Source organism: Saccopteryx leptura, chromosome 1 (assembly GCF_036850995.1).
Source record: "Saccopteryx leptura isolate mSacLep1 chromosome 1, mSacLep1_pri_phased_curated, whole genome shotgun sequence".
Taxonomy (NCBI): Eukaryota; Metazoa; Chordata; class Mammalia; order Chiroptera; family Emballonuridae; genus Saccopteryx; species Saccopteryx leptura.
In genome coordinates, this window is record NC_089503.1 from 50,167,576 (window position 1) to 50,193,918 (window position 26,343).

Genomic DNA, 26,343 nt, shown 5'->3' on the forward strand with positions numbered 1-26,343 from the left:
TAAAAACAGAGAGAGACTGAGAACTGTTGAGGAAGAGCTTCGTGTGTGTCTTTCTACCATTCCTGCCAGGATATCCCTTTTGTGTTCATCGAAACAGGCCCAGGTTTCACACTAAGTGAGTATAAGTACATTTAGAAACTATATTATTAACTATATGTATAATATGTACTGTGTTAGAGTGTCATTTTGGTAGGTGGTGTGCCCCAGGATTTTGTAAATGTAAAAAATGTGCCGTGGCTCAAAAAAGGTTGAAAATCACTGCTCTAAGGTACTGCTTCTCTACACAGCATTAAAATCTTAGGGAGAAAAGATAAAACCATAAAGATCATTTAGAATACTGTCTCCTTTCACATGTGAAAGAATTAAAAACTTATTATTAAAGTAGAAGAGAGTCTCATCTTCTACAACCTGATTATAAATTTTCTTTAAGTATATATATACTCTGAAAGACAGACTAGGCTTTTTTGTTTGTTTATTTATTACTGAGATATAATTGACATACAGTATTATATTAGTTTTAGGTGTGCAACATAATGTTTTGATATTTGTATATGCTGCAGATTGACCACTGCAGTAAATCTATAATAGTTATCATCCACCTCTACACAATTACAGTTTTTTTCTCGTGGCAAGAAGTTTGAAGATCTTCTCTTTTAGTAACTTTTAAATATACAGTACATTATTATTAACTGTAATCACCAATGCTATACTTTACATCCTGTGGCCTTTTTATTTTATAACTGGAAGTTTGTACCTTTTGACTCCCTTAATACATTTCACCCACTACCCAACCCCCCACCTCTGGCAGCCACCAGTCTATTCTCTGTCTCTATGAGTTCCACTTTGGGGTGTATTTGTTTGTTTTAGATTCCATATGTAAGTGAAACCATACAGTAATTTCTCTGACTTTTTTTTTTTTTTTTTTTAATGCTATGATTTTATGTGATGCCCTTAAATTTATTTATTTATTCTTAGAGAGGAGCGGGAGAGACGGGGAGAGAGAGAAAGAGAGGAGAGACAGAGAGAGAGAGGAGGGGGGAGGAGCTGGAAGCATCAACTCCCATATGTGCCTTGACCAGGCAAGCCCAGGGTTTTGAACCGGCGACCTCAGCATTTCTAGGTCGACGCTTTATCCACTGCGCCACCTTAGGTCAGGCCCTCTCTGACTTTTTATAGTTAGCATAATATCCTCAAAGTCTATCCAAGTTATTGCAAATGGCAAGATGTTCCTCCCTTTATTATAGCCGAATACCCTAATATTACACATACATAATTTTCTCTATCCATTCATCCATTGATGAACATTAATGTTGCTTCCATGTCTTGGATATTGTAAATAATGCTGCAGTAAACATGGGGGTGCATATATCTTTTCCAGTTAGTGGGTAATTCTCTTTTCTCCACATCCTTGCCAGCATTTTGTTATTTCTTGCTTTCTGGGTTTTTTTTTTACAGAGACAGAGAGAGAGAGCCAGAGAGAGGGACAGACAAAGAGAGAGATGAGAAGCATCAATCATCAGCTTTTCGTTGCGAAACCTTACTTGTTCATTGATTGCCCTCTCACATGTGCCCTGACCGTGGGGCCACAGCAGACCGAGTGACCCCCTGCTCGAGCCAGCGACCTTGGGTCCAAGCTGGTGAGCTTCCCACTCAAACCAGATGAGCCCACGCTCAAGCTGGCGACCCCGTGGCCTTGAACCTGGGTCCCCCACATCCCTGTCCGACGCCCCATCCACTGCGCCACCGCCCGGTCAGGCTCTTGCTTTCTTGATGATAGCTATTGTAACAGGTGGTGAGGTGATATCTCCTTTGTGGTTGTAATTGCATTTCCTCAATAATTAGTGATGTTGAGGATCATTCTATGTAAATGTTGGCCACTTGTATGTCTTCTTTGGAAAAATTTCTCTTCAGATCCTCTGAACATTTTTTAATCAGGTTTTTTGCTTGTTTCTTTTTTATTTTTGCTATTGGGTTATATAATATCTTTATATTTTTTTGGATATTTTAACCCCTTATTGAATATATGATTTGTACATATTTTCTCCCATTTGGTAGATTGCCTTTTCGTTTTGTTGATGGTGTCCTTTACCTGCAGAAGCCTTTTAGTTTGATGTAGTCCCATTTGTTTATTTTTGCTTCTGTTGTGTTTTTTGAGAGTCAAATCCAAAGTCATCATCAAGACTGATGTCAAGAAGTTTGCTGCTGATTTTTTCTTCTAGGGGTTTTATGGTTTCATTTCTTATATTCAAGCCTTTAAAACATTTTGAGTTCATTTTTGTGTATGGTGTAAGATAATGGTCAAATTTCTTTCTTTTGTATGTGGTTGTCCAATTTTCCCATACCATTTATTGAAGAGAATTTCTTGCCCAGTTGTATATTCTTGGCTCCTTTGTTGTAAATTAAGTAGCCATCTATGTGTCAGCTTATTTTTCGGCTCTCTATTCTTTTCCATTGATCTATGTATCTGTTTAGTTGATAACATAGTATTTTTATTACTATGGCTTTGTAATATCATTTGAAATCAAGAATCATAATACCTCCATCTTTGGTTTTTCTTTCTCAAGATCGCTTTTGAGTTTTTTGTAGTTCCATATAACTTTTGAGACTGATTTATTTCAGTTAAAAATGACATTAGAATTTTCATAGGGATTGCTTTGAATCTCTATATGGTTTTGGGTAGTATGAAAATTTTAACAATATTAATTTTTCCAGCCTATGAGCATGAATATCTTTCCATTTGTGTCCTCTTTATTTTCTTTCATCACTGTCTTATAGTTTTCAGCATACAGATCTTTCACATCCTTGGCTATATTTATTCCTAGGTATTTTATTCTTTTTGATGTAATTGTAAATGACGTTGTTTTCTTAATTTCTCTTCTTAAACTTTTATTTATTTTTTACATTATACTTTTTTTTTCAATTACAGCTAATGTACAATATTATATTAGTCTCAAGTGTACAAACTAAAGATTAGACATTTATGTAATTTACAAAGTGATTGCCCTGATAAATCTAGTACCCATCTTACACTATAGTTATTACAATATTATTGACTTTTTTCCTATACTGTACTTTACATCTCCATGACTATTCTGTAACTAGCCATTTGTGTTTCTTAATCCCTTCACCTTTCTCACCCATTCCCCCATTTTATACCCCATCTTGGAACTGTCAAAATGTTCTTTGTATCTGTGAGTCTGTTTCTATTCTGTTTGTTGGTTTCTTTCGTTCTTTGGATTCCACATATAAGTAAAATTCTACAGCATTTGGCTTTCTCTGTCTGACTTATTTCACTCAGATCAATACTATCCAGTTGCATCCATGTTGTTGCACATAGCAAGATTTCATTCTTTTTATGGCTAAATCATGTTCCGGTGTATATATGAACCACATCTTCTTTATCCACTCATCTGTTTTTGGGCACTTAGGTTGCTTCCATATCTTGGCTACTGTAAAATAATGTTGCAGTGAAGATATGGATGTATATGTCTTTTCAATTTAGGATTTTGGGTTTCTCTGGATAAATACTCAGAAGTGGAATTCTGGGTCCTTCTTTGTATCCTCCTATAGCCTTTGTTTTAAAGTCTATTTTGTCTAGTATTAAATATTGCTATCCTAGCATTTTTTTTTCTTTTTGGTTTTCATTTATGTAAAATATCTTTTTCCATCCCTTTAACTTTCAGTCTGTGTGTATCTTTCAATCTGAAGTGAGTCTCTTCTAGATGGCATGTATAAGGGTCATTTTTTTTTTAATCTATTTAGTCACCATATATCTTTTGATGGAACATTTAATCCATTTGCATTTAAAAGAGTTGATATTTTATTTTTTATTTATTGATTTGAGAGAGAGATAGAGAAACATTAATTTGTTGTTTTGCTTATTTTTGCATTCATTGGTTGATTCTTGTATGTGCCCTGGCTGGGGATTGAACTCACAACCTTGGCATATTGAGATGACACTCTAACCAACTGAGCTACATGGCCAAGGCCTAAAGTAATTGTTGCTAGATGGTATTTATTGCCATTTAATTTCTCATATTTTTTATTTCCTCTTCTGCTTCCTCTTTTTTTTTTTTCTTCCTCTTCCTCTTCTTCAAGAAGACCCTTTAACATTTCTTGTAATATTGGTTTGGTGGTGATGAACTCCTTTAACCTTTCTTGTCTGAGAAGCTCTTTATCTGTCCTTAGGTTTTAAATGATACCTTTGCTAGGTAGAGTAATCTTGGTCATAGGTCCTTGCTTTTCATCACTTCGAATATTTCTTGTCAGTCCTCTCTGTCCTGCAAAGTTTCTGTTAGTAATCAGCTGACAGTCTCATGGGAACTCTCCTACAAGTAACTGCTTTACTCTCGCTGCTTTTAAGATTTTCTCTTTAGTCTTTTGCATTTTAATTTGATGTGTCTTGGTGTGGGCCTCTTTGGGTTCATCTTGTTTGGGACTCTGTGCTTCTTGGATTTGTATGTCTATTTCCCTGACCAGGTTAGGTGAAGGAAATTTTTTCAAATAGGTTTTCAATTTCTTGCTCTCTCTCTTTTCCTTATGGCACCCCCATGATGTGAATGTTGGTGTGCTTGAAGTTGTCTCAGAGGCTCCTTACACTATCCTTATTTTCGCTGTTCTAATTGGGTGTTTTCTGCTCTTTAACCTCTACTTCATCTACTTTACTGTTGATTCCCTGTAATGTATTTTTCATTTCTGACTATTTTTTTCTTTTCTATCTCCATTTTTATGTTTCTTGTCTCTGTTGAAGTTCTCATTAAATTCACCTACATTTTTTTTTCCTTAAGTTGGAAATGGGGAGGCAGTCAGACTCCCGCATGCGCACAGCCAGGATCCACCCGGCATGCCCACCACTAGGCAATGCTCTGCCCATCTGGGGCATCGCTCTGCCACAATCAGAGCCATTCTAGAGCCTGAGGCAGAGGCCACAGAGCTATCCGCAGCGCCCAGGCAAACTTTGCTCCAATGAAGCCTCGGCTGCAGGAGGGGAAGAGAGAGACAGAGAGGAAGGAGAGGGGGAGGGGTGGAGAAGCAGATGGGCACTTCTCCTGTGTGCCCTGGCCGGGAATCGAACCCGGGACTCCTGCACGCCAGGCCGACGCTCTACCACTGAGCCAACTGGCCAGGGCCAAATCCACCTACATTTTCCGTTACATTCATTGAGTATTTTTATAACCAGTATTTTGAACTCTTCTTCTGGTAGATTGCTTTTCTCCATTTGTGTTTAGTTGTTTTTCTGGGATTTTGTTCTATTCTTTCTTTTAGAATATGTTTCTTTTTCTCCTCATTTTTGCTGCCCCCTTATGTTTGTTTCTATGTATTAAATAGAGCTGCTATGTCTGCCAGTCTTGGTAGAGTGCCTTTATGTAGTAGGTGTCCTATAGGGCCCAGTGTTACAACCAAGCTGGGCATTCCAGGTGCACCCTCTTTGTGTGTACCCTTCTCTTGTAGTTGAACCTTGATTTCTGTTGGCACTTCAGTGGGAGGGATTGGTTTCCAGGCCAATCAGTTACAAGGACTGACTATGACCAGAGTGGAGAATTTACTCTGCAGGACTCAACCCCATGTAGCAGAACTCATTTCAGCAAACCTCTGGTGCCTAATGAGTCTGCACCCTGAGTGTGTCATCTGGAAACAGTGACAGTTTTACTTTCTCTTTGAATTAGATGCCCTTTCTTCCTTCCTTCCTTCCTTCCTTCCTTCCTTCCTTCCTTCCTTCCTTCCTTCCTTCCTCCCTCCCTCCCTCCCTCCCTCCCTCCCTCCCTCCCTCCCTTCTTTTCTTTTCTTTTCTCTTTCTTTCTTTCTCTTTCTTTCTTTCTTTCTTTCTTTCTTTCTTTCTTTCTTTCTTTCTTTCTTTCTTTCTTTCTCTTTCTCTCTCTCTCTTTCAGAGTATCTTAAACTGAAGTATCTTCACTCCCCATTCCCACCTTAAAGCCCAATATTCTTCTATATTGTCTTGGTAAAAAAGACTAGACTTATGAGGTGAGCATAATTCTGATTTCAAAACCAGGAAAAGACAACACAAAAAAAGAAAATTATAGGCCAATATCCCTGATGAATCTAGATGTTAAAATCCTCAACAAAATATTAGCCAATTGTATCTAGCAATATATGAAAAAAATCATACATCATGATCAAGTGGGATTCATTCTGGGGAGGCAAGGCTGGTACAATATTTGCAAATCAATCAATGTGATTCATCACATAAACAAAAGGAAGGAGAAAAACAACATGATATTTTCAATAGATGCAGAAAAAGCATTTGATAAAATCTAGCACCCATTCATTATCAAAACTCTCAGCAAAGTGGGAATACAGGGAACATACCTCAACATGATAAAGGCCATCTATGACAAACCCACAGCCAACATCATACTCAATGGGCAAAAATTAAAAGCAATCCCCTTAAGATCAGGAACAAGGCAGTGGTGCCCCCTTTCACCACTCTTATTCAACATAGTCCTAGAAGTCCTAGCTACAGCAATCAGACAAGAAGAAAATTAAAAGGCATCCAAATTGGAAAAGAAGAAGTAAAACTATCATTATTTGCAGATGATATGACATTGTATATAGAAAACCCTAAAGTCTTAGTCAAAAAACTACTGGACCTGATAAATGAATTCAGCAAGGTGGCAGGATATACACCAACATGAACTGTCAGAAAGAGAAATTAAGGAAACAATCCCCTTTACTATTGTAATAAAAAAAAAATGGAAGTACCTAGGAGTAAATTTAACCAAGGAGATTAAAGAATTGTACTCAGAAAATTATAAAACACTGATAAAAGAAATCAAGGAAGATACAAACAAGTGGAAGCATATACCATGCTCATGGTTAGGAAAAATAAACATTAAAATGTCTATATTACCGAAAGCAATTTATAAATTCAATGCAATACCAATTAAAATACCAATGACATACTTCAAAGATATAGAACACATATTCCAAAAATTTATATGGAACGAAAAAAGAGCACGAATAGCCCCAGCAATCTTAAAAAGGAAGAATAAAGTGGGAGGTATCACATTTCCTGATATCAAGTTATACTACAAGGCCATTGTACTCAAAACAGCTTAGTACTGGCATAAGAACAGGCATATAGATCAATGGAACAGAACAGAGAACCCAGAAATAAACCCACACCTTTATGGACAACTGATTTTTGACAAAGGAGGTAAGAACATACAATGGAGTAAAGACAACCTCTTCAACAAATGGTGTTGGGAAAATTGGACAGCTACCTGCAAAAAAATGAAACTAGACCACCAACTTACACCATTCACAAAAATAAACTCAAAATGGTTAAAAGACTTAAATGTAAGCCGTGAAACCATAAGCATCTTAGAAAAAAACATAGGCAATAAACTCTCTGACATCTCACGCAGCAATATATTTGCTAATTTATCTCCACGGGCAAGGGAAATAAAAGACAGGATAAACAAATGGGACTATATCAAACTAAGAAGCTTTTGCACAGCTAAAGACAATAAGAACAGAATAAAAAGACAAACTACACAATGGGAGAACATATTTGACAATACATCTGATAAGGGGTTAATAACCAAAATTTATAAAGAACTTTAAAACTCAACACCAGGAAGACAAACAATCCAATCAAAAATGGGCAAAAGAAATGAATAGACACTTCTCCAAAGAGGACATACAGATGGCCAATAGGCATATGAAAAAATGCTCAACATCACTTATCATTAGAGAAATACAAATTAAAACCACAATGAGATATCACCTCACACCAGTCAGAATGGTGCTCATCAACAAAACAACACAGAATAAGTCCTGGCAAGGATGAGGAGAAAAGGAAACCCTCCTGCACTGCTGGTGGGAATGCAGACTGGTGCAGCCACTGTGGAAAACAGTATGGAGAATCCTCAAAAAATTAGAAATCAAACTACCTTTTGACCCAGCTATCCCACTTTTAGGAATATACCCCAAGAACACCATAGCACTGTTTGAAAAGGAGAAATGCACCCCTATGTTATGGCAGCATTGTTCACAATAGCGAAGATCTGGAAACAGCCCAAGTGTCCGTCAGTGGACGAGTGGATTTAAAATATATTGGTACATATATACAATGGAATACTATAGGGCCATGAAAAAGAAGGAAATCTTACCTTTTGCAACAACATGGAGAGAACTGGAAAATATTATGTTAAGTGAAATAAACCAGGCAGGAAAAGAAAAATATCATATGACCTCAATCATTTGAGGAATTCAATGAACAATGAGAACTGAGAAACGGAATTGAGACAGAGGAGAGATCAGAGGAAAAGAGGACAGAGGGAAAGGGGATGATAGGATGGGATAAACCTGAAGGGAAGGGGGGGAGGGCACTATGGGGAACGGGGCAAGGGAGATGTTGAGTGGAATACGGGGGAGGGGGGATGCATTTGGGGCAATACTAGAATCTATGTAAACATAATAAATTAAAATTTAAAAAAAAAGGTCAGACTTGACCTGGAGAGCATTATGCTAAGTGAAATAAGCCAGTCAGAGAAAGACAAGTACCATATGACTTCACCCATGTGGAATCTAATGAACAAAATGAACTAACAACAAAAATGGAGACAGACTCATAGAAAGCAAGCTGAGATCTGGTGGGGCGGTAAGGAGGGGGTGCAGGGATTGAGCAAAAAAGAAAAAATACAGAACTCATGGACAACGGTGTGGTGATTGCCGGGGAAAGAGAGTGGAGGGAATTAGAAGGGTAAGAGGGGACAAATGGTGATTGATTAAGACTTGGCTTGGGGTGGTGAACACACAATACAGTGTACTGATGATGTGTTGTAGAATTGTGTATCTGAAACCTGTGTAATTTTGTTAACCAATGTCATCCCAAAAAAATTCAACAAAAAGGAAAAACTAATAAAAATATTATTTAAAGCACACACACACATAAAAAGAAAAGAAAAATAGGAATATAGACACCAAAATGCTACATTGATTATTCAAAGGCAATTATTCAAAGGCCATGATAGTTAAGACATTTTTTTTCTTTTCACTTACCTTTATTTTATGAGATGAACATTTTGAGTTTTTTGAAAGGAAGTAGTTTTTTTAAAAGAGAAAAAAACTATGTGTTTAATCTTAACAAATGGTATGGAGGTTAAATTAAATATCTAAACAGTATCCATGTGGTTGTTAAGTTAAAGGTCATTTGTAGTGACCTTTGGCAGTGAAAATGGGATTGGGGGTTTCAGAAGGTCACAGCCAATCTAGAGGGGGTTAATCCTCTGACCAGTGTCTAGTTTTATGTTGTCATTAAAAAATAAGTTCAAGATGACCCTAGAGAAAATAAATAAATAAGTTCAACTTGAAACCTGTATAATTTTTATTAACCAGTGTCACTGTAATAAATTCAGTAAAATTAGGCCCTGGATCACTAGATATAGCATCATCCCAATACATCGAGATGGCGGGTTCAATCCCCAGTCAGGGCAGTACAGGAAGCAATCAGTGAGTGCACAACTAAATGGAACAACTAAGTGGAACAAGTTAGTGCTTCTCTCTCTCTCCAATGAAAAGAAATAAGTTCAGAATTTGCATGTTTTCTTAGGATTCCCAGAACTACTTTCATGTAACTACCCTGACCTTATGTAACACTTCACAATTTACTGAATGTCTGCCTTATCAGTGCTTCAGTTAAAAAAAAAAAATAGCCACAAGGTTGGTAATTCCTTGCCTGTTTATCTTCAAGGATAGTTAGATGTGGTTGGGTCTCACTTTCAGATATTTCATTTATTGTATTTTGACTTTCAAAAAGATTTTCATAAAGAATGCTGCTGACCAATTATAGTCTTACAATTAAATTTTTTTCTGCCAATGTCAATTTTTAACTATTTATAATGACATTCCAGTATATTCTTGAAACTAAATGTAGCTAAGTTTTCTCTGCTTTTTTGCTATCATTAGTTTTACAATATAAATCATGACAAAAATGTCTCTAGTTATTTATGATAACTGATTATATAAATATCTTATTATTTTATCTTTTGCTATATTAAAGGCAGAATAATATTAACATGGATTTAAAATGCTAAAAGAACTGGTTGGTTTTTTCTGTATAATCTGACTTATACACAGGAAGGCTTTCTAATGTAGAGGCTTTTCTACAGGTTTTATTTACTTGTTAGTCCTAAATGTGGCAGATTTGTAATTCACTCTCTTTTCCTCACAGGAACTTAAAGTACACTCCTGGGGGAGGGGGGTGCTGGAAAGGAAAGCAAAGTATACAGTATAGGAGCTCCTTTGAACCTGTGTAAACTATATAAATTATTAATGTTATCTCTTCATGGTTAAGTCTACCAGCCTTTCCTTGCTTTGAAGATAGAGGAAGCAGTTTATCAGTTAGTTTCTTTTTGAAATATCCTTTCTTTCCTTGCCTTCTATGATGAAGCATTTCCTCCAAATCCTCCTTCGTCTGGCCATTCTTTCTCCATCTACGAAAGCTCATCCTTCTCCACTTGGCCTTTCGTATTTCAAACCATGGTTGTTGTTTTTTTCCATCTCATTCTATATACCCTCTTCAAGGATGATCTCTTCCACACCCACTTGAATTACTACCTATGTGTTGATAACTCACAAGTTTATTTTTCTACCCCAGACCTTTTTTCTCTGAGCTCTACACCCATGTTTATTTGCATGTTTTAAAGACACTTCAGCTTTAATAGTTACAAACTGAACTTACGATGTTCATCTCCTTTCAACCTCCAATCCTGATCCCCTTCCATTGCTCCTAATCTTGGCAACTGGCATGATCACTGATCCAGTTATACAAGTAAAAACCTAAGAGATCCTTGACATCTTCTGCTTCATCCCTGATACCAGGTTATATTGATTATTACCTTATAAAAATCTTTTACCTTGATCTACTTCTTTCTACCTCCACCTCTAATAATCCTGGTCAAGCTACCATTATTCCACCTGGACTGTAGTACCCTTTTAAGCATTCATTTGACATCTATTCTTGTTTCCTTTCAAACCCCATTTATTATCCTGTAACTATTCTGCTCTTTTCAAACTACAGATATGTGCTAGCTTGGGTTCCCCAGAAAACAGAATCCAAGGCAAAGATGTGTGTGTTGCTACTTTACTGGGAGTTGTTTCAGGTTGGAAACAGATTCTGAGGCAGAGTATGGTGCAAAGGCTATTTGTTAAGGAGTGCTGTTAGGATCAATACCTGTGGAAGGGAGGGGAAAGAAGTAGACTTGGGCAGAAGAAGTCAAACAATATTGTGGACCCAAGGATAGCCTTAGCTACACCCACACTGAGTTCCCAAGCTGGAGTTGTCCCATATTAAATGAGAATGGTTCAGTCTTTATACCCACATCTTGATCAATCTTGAATTTTGGCTGTCCCCAAAATTGCTCTTGACAGTGCTTCCAGTCATAGGGGCAACAAGTCTTTTCTTGAAAGTGTATCTGGATAGGGCATTGCCATGGTTACCCCTTGTGCTTCTTGGCTCCACTTCTTCATGTATGTTTGGGAACAGTGCCTCTGGGATTCTGGTGTGCCTCTTGCTGGGGGAAACTTAGAAAAGGGTTAAGTGGAAAAAACTTTAGCTTTTTCTGTTATAGCTGATCACAGGGTTGCATATGTTACTTACCTCCTTCCTCTACTATCCATTCTTGATTCCCCTATCCTTAACTGACATCTCTGTTGTTTTCAGTGGCTTCCTTGGCAACATGACCCAGGATGTCATCCTGGAGGGGTCTTAGTCCATGGTCACCAGGTCTTTCTCAGCTCAGGGTTGCTGCACTTGTTCATTTTCCATTAGAATTTGGCAAGGAAGTACCAAGATGTACCCAGGGACTTACTTGGGTGACAGATAGACATATTTCTAATTGCTCCCATTATCTAACATTAGTCCTACCTCCACCTGGCATTAGGAGTCTAAAGTACCTTGGTGATAGCTATAGTTTTTTGTCTGTTTGTTGTTTTTTAGTAAGAGGAGGGGGGCAGAGAGACAGACTCCTGTATGTGCCCTAACTGGGATCCATCCAGCAAGCCCACTAGGGGGTGAAGCTCTGCCCATTTGGGGCCATTGCTCCATTGTTCAGCAACCAAGCCATTTTTTAGCACCTGAGGCAGAGGCCACAGAGCCATCCTCAGCACTTGAGGCCAACTCACTTGAACCAATCAAGCCATGGCTATGGAAAGGGAAGAGAGAGATGAAGAAGGGGGAGGGGTGGAGAAGCAGATGGTCTCATCTCCTGTGTGCCCTGACCAAGAATCGAACCCAGGACGTCCACCCAGGACAGCCAATGCTCTACTACTGAGCCAACCAGTCAGGGCCAGTGATAACTGTAGTTTATAGATTAATAGATTCTTGTTTTGTCCCCTGGTAGAAATTTTGTCCTTTGGAGATTAGAACCTAATCTCAGGAACTCAGTGGGTGTAGCTAAGGCTATCCTTGGGTCCACAATATTGTTTGACTTCTTCTGCCCAAGTCTACTTCTTTCCCCTCCCTTCCACAGCTATTGATCCTAACAGCACTCCTTAACAAATAGCCTTTGCACCATACTCTGCCTCAGAATCTGTTTCCAACCTAGCAGAGGTCAGAGCTACAACAATGGGAAGTGCATTTTCTCCAAGTGGGTCCCTGGGTGTTAAAAGAAGCAAGGTTTATTGATTTTTGTATCGACTATAGAATCCTTTCCTGATCTGGGCCCCCTCAAAGCTGGAAGCTTTTTGTGTCACCTGGTATAAACCAGAGCAGTAGTCCCAGATGTGGAACATGCTGCCTCCATAACCCAAAGAGGCCTACCAGAAGTAGTGCTTCCTTTCTCATATTGGGAGATATAAGAGGCAACAAATTGTTTTATTGAGTATATTTTGAATGAGATGTCCTAGAATGCCAGAACCTCCTTCAGGTTAATCTTCCATCCTCTGTAGTGCCCATGACTTACCAAGGTTTCCAACATAGTAGCCACTTGCTCATCCAGTCTGATTAGTATGATATCATTAATGCAGTAAATGAGAATAATGCTCTATATGATGTTCAGATAGTCCATATTTCTTCAGACTGAATTCAGATGGGAGGGAGTTTAGTTAATATATCCCTGAGACAGAATTGTAAATGTTTACTGTTGTCCATTTTATATGAATCACACTGTTTCAGATCCTCCTCTCTGACGGAGATAGAAAAGAGAGCATTCCCCAAATCAATGGAGGCATACAGTATACCTGAAGCAAAGATAATCTGCTTTAGTAAAGGCAACACATCTTTGTTACGTAACTGCAATTGGAGCTACTGCTTGGTTGAATTTGCTGTAGAATACTTTTATTCTCCAGGATCTGTTTGGTTTCTGCAGATAGTAGACTGGAGAATTAAATAGAGAGATATGACAGAGACCATCACTCCTGCATCCTTCACGTCCTTAAGAATGGAACTTTCAGGCCCTGGCCGGTTTGCTCAGTAGTAGAGTGTCGGCCTGGCGTGCACAAGTCCCGGGTTCGATTCCCGGCCAGGGCACACAGGAGAGGCGCCCATCTGCTTCTCCACCCCTCCCCCTCTCCTTCCTCTCTGTCTCTCTCTTCCCCTCCCGCAGCCAAGGCTCCATTGGAGCAAAGATGGCCCGGGCGCTGGGGATGGCTCCTTGGCCTCTGCCCCAGGCGCTGGAGTGGCTCTGGTCGCGACAGAGCAATGCCCCAGAGGGGCAGAGCACCGCCCCCTGGTGGGCAGAACGTAGCCCCTGGTGGGCAGAGCATCGCCCCTGGTGGGCGTGCCGGGTGGATCCCGGTCGGGCGCATGCGGGAGTCTGTCTGACTGTCTCTCCCCATTTCCAGCTTCAGAAAAATACCAAAAAAAAAAAAAGAATGGAACTTTCACTATCACCACTAGTAAGTCCATTTAAAATAAGGACTAGGATTTCATATCAGATAGTGGAGAAAGTTTTTGTTACATGATATTTAAAAGAAGAAATTATAAAATTTTATTTTAACAAATGTTTAGGTTAAAGTATTTATCATGTTCTCATTTTTTTTAGAACCCAGGTATGAATCTGACTTTTGTTGGTGATTGGAAAGGATATTTAAAATAATTTTTGGAACAAAATTGTAATACCTTACTTTGCGTTTGGCCTTTGCAGCACTATCCTAAAGATGATTATTTTTACAAAAATATTTAAAGCCTTAATTATTTTTCCCAAGAGATTCCCTTAAACCTTTGACATCAAATCATTTTCTTTTAAAGGACTTATTATGAAATCATCCTAATTGATTATCTAATCTCTTTTGTACTTGATCTAATGTTGTTTGATCCTCTTTGTCAGTATGATTTGGTTTAAGCAATTCTTTGACATTGCTATGGTAGACTTTATGGAATCCTATATTGTATTGTTACCTGTTTACTGTTATGTGCTTTGATGAGGTAAACAGAGGTAGAGGCTAATGTTAAGAAGATATGTTTCAGTACTAATTTGATGATGATGATGATGATGATGATGATGATGATGATGATGATAGTGGTAGTGATGTATTCTATTTGTCTTAATTCTTTGGCTCAAAATTGTGTTTGGGAGATTTATCCATGATGTTGGATATAGCTGTAATTTATATTTTCATTTTCATGGGATATTCATTTATATCAGTATATCATATTTCACTCATTCCACCAAATATCTTTTCATTTATCCTATTTGACACTCTTTGCAAATGAGGACTAAATTCTTTTTATTGTTTCTTTCACTTTCTCTGTTCTCTATTCCAGGACTCCTATTAGGCATATCTTAGAAGCACTGACTTGATCCTCTGCATTTAATTTTTAAAGAATTCCTGAAGATATCATGACAAAAAATGATTTCTCTTCTAGCCCTTCCTTTGCATTTTAATTTTAGCAACCGTATTTTAAGTTTTCAGTTGCTTTGTCATAAATGTAGTATAGTTTCAAACTTTCTTGAGGATATTATTTATAATTACTAGAAGACTTCTTCTTTTGCCTGTTATGTGTTTCCACAGATGCTTGTTTTTAAATTAGTTACATACCTTATTGCATTTAAGAATCAAGAGAACATAGAGATTTAAAGCACAAATACTGGAGTGAGAATACCTGGTTTTGAATTCTGGCTTCTACATTTGTGACCATGTAACCCCAGGCAATTATTTAATCTGTGAATGACTTAGTTGCTTCACCAACATAATGAATATATATAATTATAATATATACCTCCTAGAGATATTGTAAAAAGTAAGTGAAATAATTTGTGTAACTAAACATGTTTGTGTACTTAAACATGTCTGATACTCAGTAAGCAGTCAGTAAGTGTTAACTATTGTTACCCTATGCTAAGTGCAGTGTTCTAGTGTCCAGGCATATAAAATTGGAGCAGCTCTCTCCACCATCTTGAAGCCTGTGGAGGCCTGCAGGGAACAAGAACTTTATAACCAAAAATATGTCTGGAAGGCTATGGTCTAAGGCCATTTTTGATAGTTATATGCAGGGTCTCTGAAACCAGAGGGAGCACACAGCTCTTCTTAAAATTGAACGTGTTGATGCCTGAGATGAGTCTGAATTGTATCTAAGTGTGGTTATGTATACAAAGCATAGAACAACACAGTGACTCCTGGTGGCAAACCACACAAAGCCTGTCATCTGGGGAAAGATAACTTGTGTTCATGGAAACAGTGGCATGGTTCGTGCTAAATTTCAAAGCAACCTTCCTGCTAAGGCCATTGGACACAGAATCTGTGTAATACTGTACCCCTCAAGGGTTTTTTTGTTTGTTTTCTTTTTCATATTTTTCTGAAGTTAGAAGCGGGGAGGCAGTCAGACAGACTCCCACATGCACCCGACCAGGATCCACCCAGCATGTCCACCAGGGGGTGATGCTGTGCCCATCTGGGGTGTCGCTCTGTTGCAGCCGGAGCCATTCTAGCTCCTCAGGCAGAGGCCATGGAGCCATTCTCAGCGCCTGGGCCAACTCTGAAGCCTTGGCTGCGGGAGGTGAAGAGAGAGACAGAGAGTAAGGAGAGGGGGAAGGGTGGAGAAGCAGATGGTTGCTTCTCCTGTGTTCCCTGACCAGGAATCGAACCCGGGACTTCCACACACTGGGATGTTGCTTACCACTGAGCCAACTGGCCAGGGATACCCCTCAAGGATTTAAACTTACTGAAGAATAAATAAATAAAAGTGGACTTATGTTTTAAAAAAATAAAGCAGATATAGACCATTCTCTCAGAAACTTAAAACAAAGTTCAATATTATTTGTCAAGCCTAGCATTCACTTTCTATCCCAATGGGAGTTAAATAACCATAGTATTCAAAATTGTGATACATTCTCCAGGGTTGTATAAGTTTATTTAGCATTAAAATATAACCTGAGGCTGAAACTATGGTAAGAGTCCTTTTGTTTATTTTGTGCTTAGCACTATACTGTACTTAGAAAGCGTAGGGAAACATAGGAGATGCAGTGGAGGTGCCAGGGCAGGGAGAATGTCAATGACAAAGCAAGGCACAGACAGTATTCCCAGGCTATTGGATGTGGTAGAATAACTATGATGTGGAATAGAAGATGATATATAATGCTTCAGGAGGAGGGGTCATATGTTCCATTGGGGGTAGAGTTGGGTCCACACCATGGAGGGCTTACAAACCTGGAAGAAGAGTTGGGTCATTATCCTGCAAAGGTCAGAACAAAGCTGAGATTTCTGAGCTGCAGTGTAATATAATATAAAGAGGTATTTTTTGCTTTGGTAGTTTTAATTTTTCTCCTCATATAGGAGATACCAATGTTCTCAATGTTGGGACAGTTCAAATTCTTTTTCTGAGTTACATCTGTCTACTAAACTCTAAAGAAAAGTCAGTTATATAGGACATTTGTGTAACAGACAGTTGTGCCTTTCAATCTTTTTTTTTCTTTAATGTTTAAATACATTATTTTTGAGTGATCCCAAAGTCTTATCAAACAGGAATGCTGGCCATGACAATTCAAAGGTATGCAGATGGGAAGTATGAAGTAATTGAGAGCAGTGGGAAATTAAGATTGCAGGGCTCACTCTTCAATTGTAGCAGGAAAATTAAAGGAAAACTACCTAGCAAAGCTCAGAATAAAACATGTATAAGTATTCAAGTTCTTGCAAGTTTATAAATTGCCTGGTATGTCTGTAACTACATTGCTATTATGTGGTAAAAGCACCGGGGACTTCAGGATGTGTATTTATGGACTGATTCCCCAATAGATAACTGCTCTATTCTGGAATGCTAGTGCTGTGTCAGTAGTTGTAGTCTTATTGTTTCTAAATTTTTCCATTTTTCAACCTAATTAACTTAAAAATGTCCCTAACGTGATTTGCAAAGAATTTTATATTTATATTTTGCAATCAGCATTTGACTGGCGCTCAGGTTTGAGACATGCACTAAAATGTGTAAACATTTTGTGAGATAATAAATAGCTCCTAAATGTTTTATGATTGCCTGTTCCCCGCTAATTGGTCATGGATTGAAATTCCCCATTGTTCAATTTTTTTTAATTTGTGGGAAATTTTTATAAATGAATGTGTTGGACTTCATATCACAGCTGTTGTCATTTAAAGTTTGGACAGAATTATTACAAATGAAGCCCTGCTGTGAAATCAAAGTCAAAAGGCATCTTGGCATCCCAACCATTTCCTTAGGAGAAGATTACAGCTCAAGTCTGTTGAACTTTATTGCCTTGAGCCTCATGACAGTCTTCAGAAACATGCAAGGCATTTCTGCTAAAGAAACTCAGATGTGCTAGGACACAGGGGATGACATTCTTGTGCATAGCAGTGTCCTAAGCAAAGGGGTGAAGAATAAGTCAGGAAGAAAAAGATGATTCACGCTTTTGCTGTGTTCTGGGATTATTTTATAAAATTCATGGGTACAGAACATAAAGTAATGTCATGAAAAAAAAGGTGTGTATTTTCCTACATGGCCTGACTGTCTATGTTATTTTCCAGCTTTATTGAAAGAGATATATTGACAAAGTTGTAATATCTTTAAGTTGTACAATCTAGTTAATTAACATGTCCATCACCTCACATATTCACATATTTACCCTGAGAATACTTTAGTTCTGTTCTCTTAAATTTCAGTTATACAATACAGTTTTATCAACTCTAGTCACCTTGTTATACATCAGATCCTCAGACCTTATTCATCTTATAATTCAACGTTTGTACCCTTTTACCAAGATCTCCCCATTTTCCCCATGCTCCAGACCCTGGCAACCACCATTTTACTGTTTCTGAGTTCAGCTTTTTTTTTTATTCTACTTATAGGTAATACTGAGACGTATGTATTTGTCTTTTCTGCCTGGCTTATTTCACTTGCCATAATGCCCTCAGGTTTACCTATGTCATTGCAAATGGCGGGATTTCCTTCCTTTCTTAGGCTGAATAATATTCCATTGTGTCTATATCACATTTTCTTTATAATTCATTCATTAGTGGCCTCTTAGTTTGTTGCTATACCTTGGCTATGGTAAATAATGCTTCAGTGAACATGGGAGTGCACCTAATCTCTTCAAGATAATGATTTCATTTCCTTTAGATATATACCCAGCAATGGCATTACTGGATCATATGGTAATTCTACCTTTCAACTTTGCAAAATTGCCGTGTTGCTTTCTTAGCAGCTGTACCATTTTACATTACCACTAAGATTTTCTGACTATTTTAACGTTCTACTCAATGGGTTTTAGCATCAATCATATTTCTTGCCTAATCAATAACAAAATACCCTTTGTATGTAACACTAAGAGAAAAAAAATATTTCCAATTAATTGTAAGATGCATTTTAGTCTCAGAGAAGTTAAAATGTGAAAAAAAATGTGTACCTGGCCCTGGCCGGTTGGCTCGGCGGTGGAGCGTCGGCCTGGCGTGCGGGGGACCCGGGTTCGGTTCCCGGCCAGGGCACATAGGAGAGGCGCCCATTTGCTTCTCCACCTCCCCCCCCTTCTTCCTCTCTGTCTCTCTCTTCCCCTCCCGCAGCCAAGGCTCCATTGGAGCAGGGATGGCCCGGGTGCTGGGGATGGCTCCTTGGCCTCTGCCCCAGGCGCTAGAGTGGCTCTGGTCGCAGCAGAGCGACGCCCTGGGGAGGGGGAGGGGGGCAGAGCGTCGCCCCCTGGTGGGCGTGCCAGGTGGATCCTGGTCCGGCGCATGCGGGAGTCTGTCTGACAGTCTCTCCCCGTTTCCAGCTTCAGAAAAAAAAAAGTGTACCTTAGATTCAGTGAAATGCAGTAGTTAAATATACTGAAGAAAAACCTCCAAAAATTTTTTGTATAAATTACACACTTTATCAGAACTTTTGTAAAGCAGGTAAGCAAAGGTAGCTGTTCATCATGAGTGTATAAAAATATCTTTCCCAGATGAGTTTTATCTCATTTCTAAAAGAATGTGTTTCAGGGAAAGTTTTTTTTTTCCAACTTACCTAAGTACATCTTAGTGACAATTTGAAATAAAAGTATGAATCCCATAGGACAGTAAACAATATATCCCCAATTTTTTTTAAATACATTTGTGGTTTCTGGTTAATGTCCTAACACTAGTTCTCTTTGTTTTGTCTAAGGATTGTTCAAGTTTAGAAGAATATAACATTGCTGCAGCATTACTCCCTTTGACCAGTGCTTTCTATAGGGTAAGTTTCATTGATCTATCTATAAGCTCAATATGATTTATATAAATGCATTCAATATTCAGTACATAAATCCTGTCTGTTTAGTATATCTAAGGCATATCTATGGTATGCCTTATATTTATTGTAACATTTATTGTATGTTATGTGTAGAAAATTTAATTTATAATACTAAATCATCTCCTAAAACACAGTCACCCATTTCATCACTGCTTCATTTTTCTAAAGCACTTGATAACAACTGATATTATATTATATATTAATTTGCTTACATATGAGTGTTTTCTTTTACCACAGAAAGTAAATTTCATGAAGCTGGGATATTGTCTGTTACTCTCTGTAATATCCTAATGTCAATCAGTAAATATTTGTTGAATGAATGAATGAACAAACAAAATAAATTAATAGAGGCAGAAATTAGAGTTTAACTTGATTAATATTTCTATGAACCTTCTGAGAATTTTCTGGAATTTTTAGTGACTCTCATAATTCTGTCATTTATATTTGTTACATTTCTCGTACCCATGCCTTTTCATAAAGGAATTAGTTTTACAGCAAACAAAGTCAGCAGATTCTTTTTATTCTCTCTTTTCCCTTGAAAAACCTGTAAGAATTTAAATAGCTACATCCTTCTGAAATGTGCAACAGGAAACAGTAAACCTGTGGCAGCCAGGCTGATCACTGTTGAACCACATGCACTTAGCTTTAGGGCTTCAAGAGATAGTATGGAAGGACTTCTGGCTTAAGCTACTCCATGTTTTCATGGGCTTATTAAATATTCCCAGATCAGTAGAGAATAAGGCACCAGTTGAAGTGCCTCAAATAGAGTCCCAGCCATGAAATGATCATGCCCTTAGATGCTACCAGTCGTCTTATTCTTTTTGTTCTGCCTGTCCTTTTGTTGCATCCACCATTTCTAATTCATGAGGCCTAGGTACTTTCCTCATAGCTAGTAGGTGCTCAATAAATATATTGATAAGGCCAGTTTTCTAAAAACTTTATATTATATATATTCTGTCCACAGTTCCTGAGTTAAAGGTCTTAACCCAGAGTTCTCCCCGATCAGGAGCTCTTTCTTTGCTGCTGAGTCACTGAATTCACCTCTTCTCCTTGCTTGCCTGCCCATCCTCTTCTAAAACAGAAAGTGGGTTTGTGAGGTTCACACTCTGAGAACTGGCAAGTCATACTAGGCATGATCAGGAAACAAGGCTAAATCGCAAAAATGTCAAACAAATTAATGTTGGGTTTAGAAATAATGACATTGCTGAAGTCTGGACATCATTTGGTCTTCCCTCCCAGCTTAAGCCCAGCTCCAGGCCTTCAGTCCACATACTTCAATGCATACATACCAGTCTTCTTGGAACCCTCTAGTGCTTTGTCTTATTCCTCTGCTGGCATGAAGAACAGTGTTACAGAAATAGGCCAGGCTCTCCTGGATTCTAAACCACCTAGGAAATTTGTCTCTGTGTCTCAGAGTAGCCAGAACACTTCATCCTATATCTAATTAGATTCATAGCATCTAAGAGTGCTCACATGAGCACTATTAAAGAAAATAGCATTTAAAAAATTTTCCCACTTTGGCCCTGGCTGGTTGGCTCAGTGGTAGAGCACTGGCCTGGCCTGTGGAAGTCCTGGGTTCAGTTTCTGGTCAGAGTACACAGGAGAGGTGACCATCTACTTCTCTATCCCTCCACTTCCCCCTTCTGTCTTTCTCTCTCTTTTCCCCCTGCAGCCATGGCTTGATTGATTCTAGCGCATTGGCCTGGGCACAGAGGATGGCTCCACGAAACCTCTGCCTCAGGCTGTAAAAATAGCCCAGTTGTGAGCATGGCCCCAGATGGGCAGAGCATCGGCCCCAGACAGGGATTGCCGGGTAGATCCCGGTTGGTGCGTACGCAGGTGTCGGTCTCTGTATCTCCCCTACTCTCACAAAAAATAAAAATAAATAAAAAGTTCTCCATCTCAACATCTAAGATATCTTAAAACTTAGATATCATGTAGAAATAAATAAGAAAAAACAGGGAAAACAAGAATTGACAGTACAAACTCAGTTGTTCAAGTGACCCAAGTCACTTATGATTTTTTTTATAAGTTTAATCATTTTACAATGTATATTAGTTGAGGGTTTGGCCCTGAGAGCAGAATCACAATGAGTGATGTGAAGTAAGAAATTTGTTATAGGGGCCAGTGCTCCCGCTGTTATGGAAGCCGTGGGTCAAGTTTATGGAAGTCTTTGCATTAGGAGCTACCTCTGGGCCTGCAGTCCCTACAGATCATCAGAGAAACAGGTCAGGAAGAAAAGCTGAACGTAACACAGGAAGGCACAAGGAAAAACTGGAATCCATTTTTTCTCTTACTTCTTCCAAACTGACAGTGCAGATGACCTGCAGAAGAAGTAGCACTGTTGGCCATGGAGCTACCATGCACCTGGCTCTGGACTAGGAGAAGCTGAAGGAAGAGATGAGGCAGGAACTGGAGGAATTAGGTACTCACCTCCTTCTCAATATCAATAAGTGAACAGCAGATCAGTGACAAAGTATAGCTTATGAACTAAGCAGTACTATATTGACCTCCAGAGAGTAATCACGGCTGCTTCATTTTTTTGGCTTCCAAGTCTTGAACAGATTTCTCTCGTGGCCAACACTAACCTGGAACCACATAGGAAAGAGAATTCTGGGAAATATAATTCTAGCTTAGCATAGTTTACACATTACAAAACCTTCACACTGTGTTGTTTAGTTTTGTGGGAGTATTTAATACAATTAGTTTACAAGGTGGGCTAAACGCCATGGTGTTTCTCTGTATTATCAAATTTAACAATATAAACTTATGTTTAAAGGGTGGGTTTACCGATTTAATGCCTTGTTTTTGGCTTGGGTTGATTTGCTTTTGTTTGATTTGTTTGGAGTATGAATTAAAGTTCAATTAGGAGTCAGAAACACCAGTAATATGAGCAGGGAAAATTTCATACAAGGAGTTATTAAGTAGAAACAGGATTAACTACTAAGAAGTAAAGAGAATTTCAAAGACTACAAGCATAGCAGGTAAAGGGAGCAGCTAGTACCTCTAGGGCTCACAGAGTACCCAGAAAAGGAGCAAACTTGAAAGTACCTTGAGTCTAGTGCCTTAGACCTACACTACAAGGAGCAAATTTGGAAGCAGGCCCTGCCCCAACAAAACTGAGAGTCAGACCTTGTTGGAGAAGTGGGTGCTACTGTGGCCAGTGGATGGCATAGAAATTCACTGAGGTGTCAGACCAGGGCTGGCAAGCAGGAAACTGCCTACTGGAGTTCTGGCAAGACATGCTAGAAATCCACTCATTAGGGTTCCAGTGAGACTTCATAGGAAGCCACCATTTGGCGTACCACTTAAACTCACTAAATGGCGAGTATTACCGTGAGTCCCACACACCCCTAGCAGGTGCATGCCACAGGAGCCAGAAGGAAAAAGCACTCCAGAACCAGGGAAAAAACCCACTTAGACCTCAGGGTCCCTTCACTACCCTTTCTTTACTGACAAAGCTTAACGGTGTGCTGGCTGGCCAAGGAGTGTTTGCAGCTCCAGCTCCTGCACACCAGAGCAGAGCAGAGCAGAGCAGAGGTAGATTGGGAGGAAAGAGCACTGCATTGGTAACTGACACCGAAAGGCTTGGGAGGGTCAGGGTGGATCATCCTGATTCTTAGATACTGTCTAAATTTCTGCCTTATGGGAAATGATTTCTGGGCACAGTGCATTTCTTAATTCAGGAAAATCTGTAGATACAGATTGCGTTATTTTGGCCACATATTGCAAATGATCCATTCTCACTGTTCAGCCAGTATAAACTCCTGAGTCTTGCTCAGCATTGCTTCAGACGTTGGACTCAGCTGCTTGTCTTTTTTTTAACTTACTTTAAAAATATTTTTAATAACATTTATTAGTCTTTTTTTCAATGCAGCAAAAATTTATTGAGCATATCTACATACAAGGCTGAGATAGTTGCCAGGCAATATTGAGGGCAGCAAAGTGAATAAATCATTCACATAGCCAGTATGAGCTTATATTATTCTTTCTAATACAATAAATAATTCAATCAATCATTTCTTAAATAAACGTAATACATACACGTGTTAGAAAATTCAGGTAGTACAGAAAGATACAAAGTGCAAAATAAAAGTTCCCTCCAACACTGGCCATGGCACAATGAATAAAGCGTAGCCCGGGAGCACCAAGATCACTGGTTCAAGCCTGAGGTCACTGACTTGATCCCAAGGTCACCAATCCCCAGGGCGCTGGCTCAGATTCCAGGCCCAGCACATATGAGAAACAATCAGTGGAACAACATATTAATTAATGAGTCTCTCTCTCTCTCTCTCTCTCTCTCTCTCTCTCTCCCTTTCTTCCCCTCTCAAAACAAAAAACAAAATAAAAAAAAACAAAAGAAACCCCACCTCTCTTACCCACCTCTGTATTTCCTCTGATAGTTGATTTCTTCCTGGGAGAGGAAAGTTGTGCATTATCACCAGAATATACAGATAAGATTGTCCTTTTTTTTTTTTCTTTTTTAACTACAATAATCAAACCGTTAACACTTTTTTCCCACCTGCTTTTTCCACTTAGTAGTACTGGAGATTCTTCCATATACCCAAATAGGTAGATAACACATACATATACCTAATTCTTTTTAATGACAGCATATTTTTTTAATGAAAAGATAGTATACATATACTTGCCATTCTCATAAAAGAAGACTATTTCATTGGCCCAGATGACTTGCAACATTTCTTTTAGAGCTTTATTTATTATAAAAGATGCTCCTGGCCCTGGCCGGTTGGCTCAGTGGTAGAGCGTCAGCCTGGCGTGTAGAAGTCCTGGGTTCGATTCCTGACCAGGGCACACAGAAGAAGCACCCATCTGCTTCTCCACCCCTCCCCCTCTCCTTCCTCTCTGTCTCTCTCTTCCCCTCCCGCAGCGAGGCTCCATTGGAGCAAAGATGGCCCGGGCGCTGGGGATGGCTCCTTGGCCTCTGCCCCAGGCGCTAGAGTGGCTCTGGTCACGACAGAGCAACGCCCCGGAGGGGCAGAGCATCGCCCCCTGGTGAGCAGAGCGTCGCCCCCTGGTGGGCGTGCCGGGTGGATCCTGGTCAGGTGCATGCAGGAGTCTGTCTGACTGTCTCTCCCCATTTCCAGCTTCAGAAAAAAAAAAAAGAAAGATGCTCCACTAGGCCCTGGCCAGTTGGCTCAGTGGTAGAGTGTCGGCCTGGCGTTCAGGAGTCCCGGGTTCGATTCCCTGCCAGGGCACACAGGAGAAGCGCCCATCTGCTTCTCCACCCCTCCCCCTCTCCTTCCTCTCTGTCTCTCTCTTCCCCTCCCGCAGCCAAGGCTCCATTGGAGCAAATTTGGCCCAGGCGCTGAGGATGGCTCCATGGCCTCTGCCTCAGGCACTAGAGTAGCCCTGGTTGCAACAGAGCAACGCCCCAGATGGGCAGAGCATCACCCCCTGGTGGGCATGCCAGGTGGATCCCGGTCGAGCACATGCAGGAGTCTGTCTGACTACCTCCCCATTTCCAACTTCAGAAAAATACCAAAAAAAAAAAAAAAAAAAAAAAAAAGATGCTCCACTTATAACATGACCTATCTTAGTTCCTGCATAATCTGTTATGTTATTTTCCACTACTGTTCCTTCTCACTTTCCACTACTTTTGTGTTTGTAACTCATGCTTTTTTAACTTATGAAGCCTATCTTGAAGGTGGTGCCCTAACAGCCAGGTTTCAATTGTTAGGATTACTCCCCGTTGCTGAGCAACTACTAATATGCTTTCTGTCTTTCTAAATTTTCCTTTTCTAGACATTTCATATATGTGAAATCAATATATGTTTCTTTATGTTTGGCTTCTTTTCACTGAGCATAATATATCTGATGTTCACCCATGTTGGCAGAAAATTTCTTTAGGATTGTTAAGGACTAATTAAGAATTTTCGGCCCTGGCCGGTTGGCTCAGCGGTAGAGCGTTGGCCTGGCGTGCGGGGGACTTGGGTTCGATTCCCGGCCAGGACACATAGGAGAAGCGCCCATTTGCTTCTCCACCCCCCCTCCTTCCTCTCTGTCTCTCTCTTCCCCTCCCGCAGCCAAGGCTCCATTGGAGCGGGGATGGCCCGGGTGCTGGGGATGGCTCCTTGGCCTCTGCCCCAGGCACTAGAGTGGCTCTGGTCGCGGCAGAGCGATGCCCCGGAGGGGCAGAGCATTGCCCCCTGGTGGGCAGAGCAAAGCCCCTGGTGGGCGTGCCGGGTAGATCCCGGTCGGGCGCATGCGGGAGTCTGTCTGGCTGTCTCTCCCCGTTTCCAGCTTCAGAAAAATACAAAAAAAAAAAAATTAAAAAAAAAAAAAAGAATTTTCCACATCCAGAGTGCTTAGGTCACCTGTATTGTTCCAAATTGAATCTAACTCAAAAGGTAATATGTAATCAAACTAATTATATTTTAATAAATATATTAGAAAAATGTGAAATGTAAAGCATGATTTCTCAGTTTAAAGAACTATAGTTTACATTTCTGTCTACATCATTTTCCAATTCTTTAATTTTTCTAATGCTAAATTTTAACTTTTGCTTATACAATTCTAAGTGAATATCTACTAGTTTTGCTGAATGTAAATAAAACTTGAGACCTACTTATTATTTCCATTTCAAAATATAAAAGCAAGTATGTTCAGGGTAGTGCAGTAGGAAAATATGTTGGTCACTACCTGAAAAA

The 26,343-nt window shown here is 39.4% G+C and overlaps 1 protein-coding gene and 1 pseudogene across 4 annotated transcripts in view; both read left to right on the forward strand.

The window, feature by feature from the left end:
- The window catches only part of SBF2 (SET binding factor 2), a 502,739-nt gene that overhangs the window by 339,644 nt on the left and 136,752 nt on the right, over window positions 1–26,343 (forward strand). For all 4 annotated transcript variants that reach the window (XM_066365963.1, XM_066365945.1, XM_066365952.1 and 1 more), the window contains exon 17: window positions 19,547–19,615. In XM_066365963.1, the coding sequence (XP_066222060.1) occupies window positions 19,547–19,615 (69 nt within the window). The remainder of the gene's footprint in view (window positions 1–19,546; window positions 19,616–26,343) is intronic.
- Window positions 15,411–15,764, forward strand: LOC136389674 (large ribosomal subunit protein eL33 pseudogene; annotated as a pseudogene).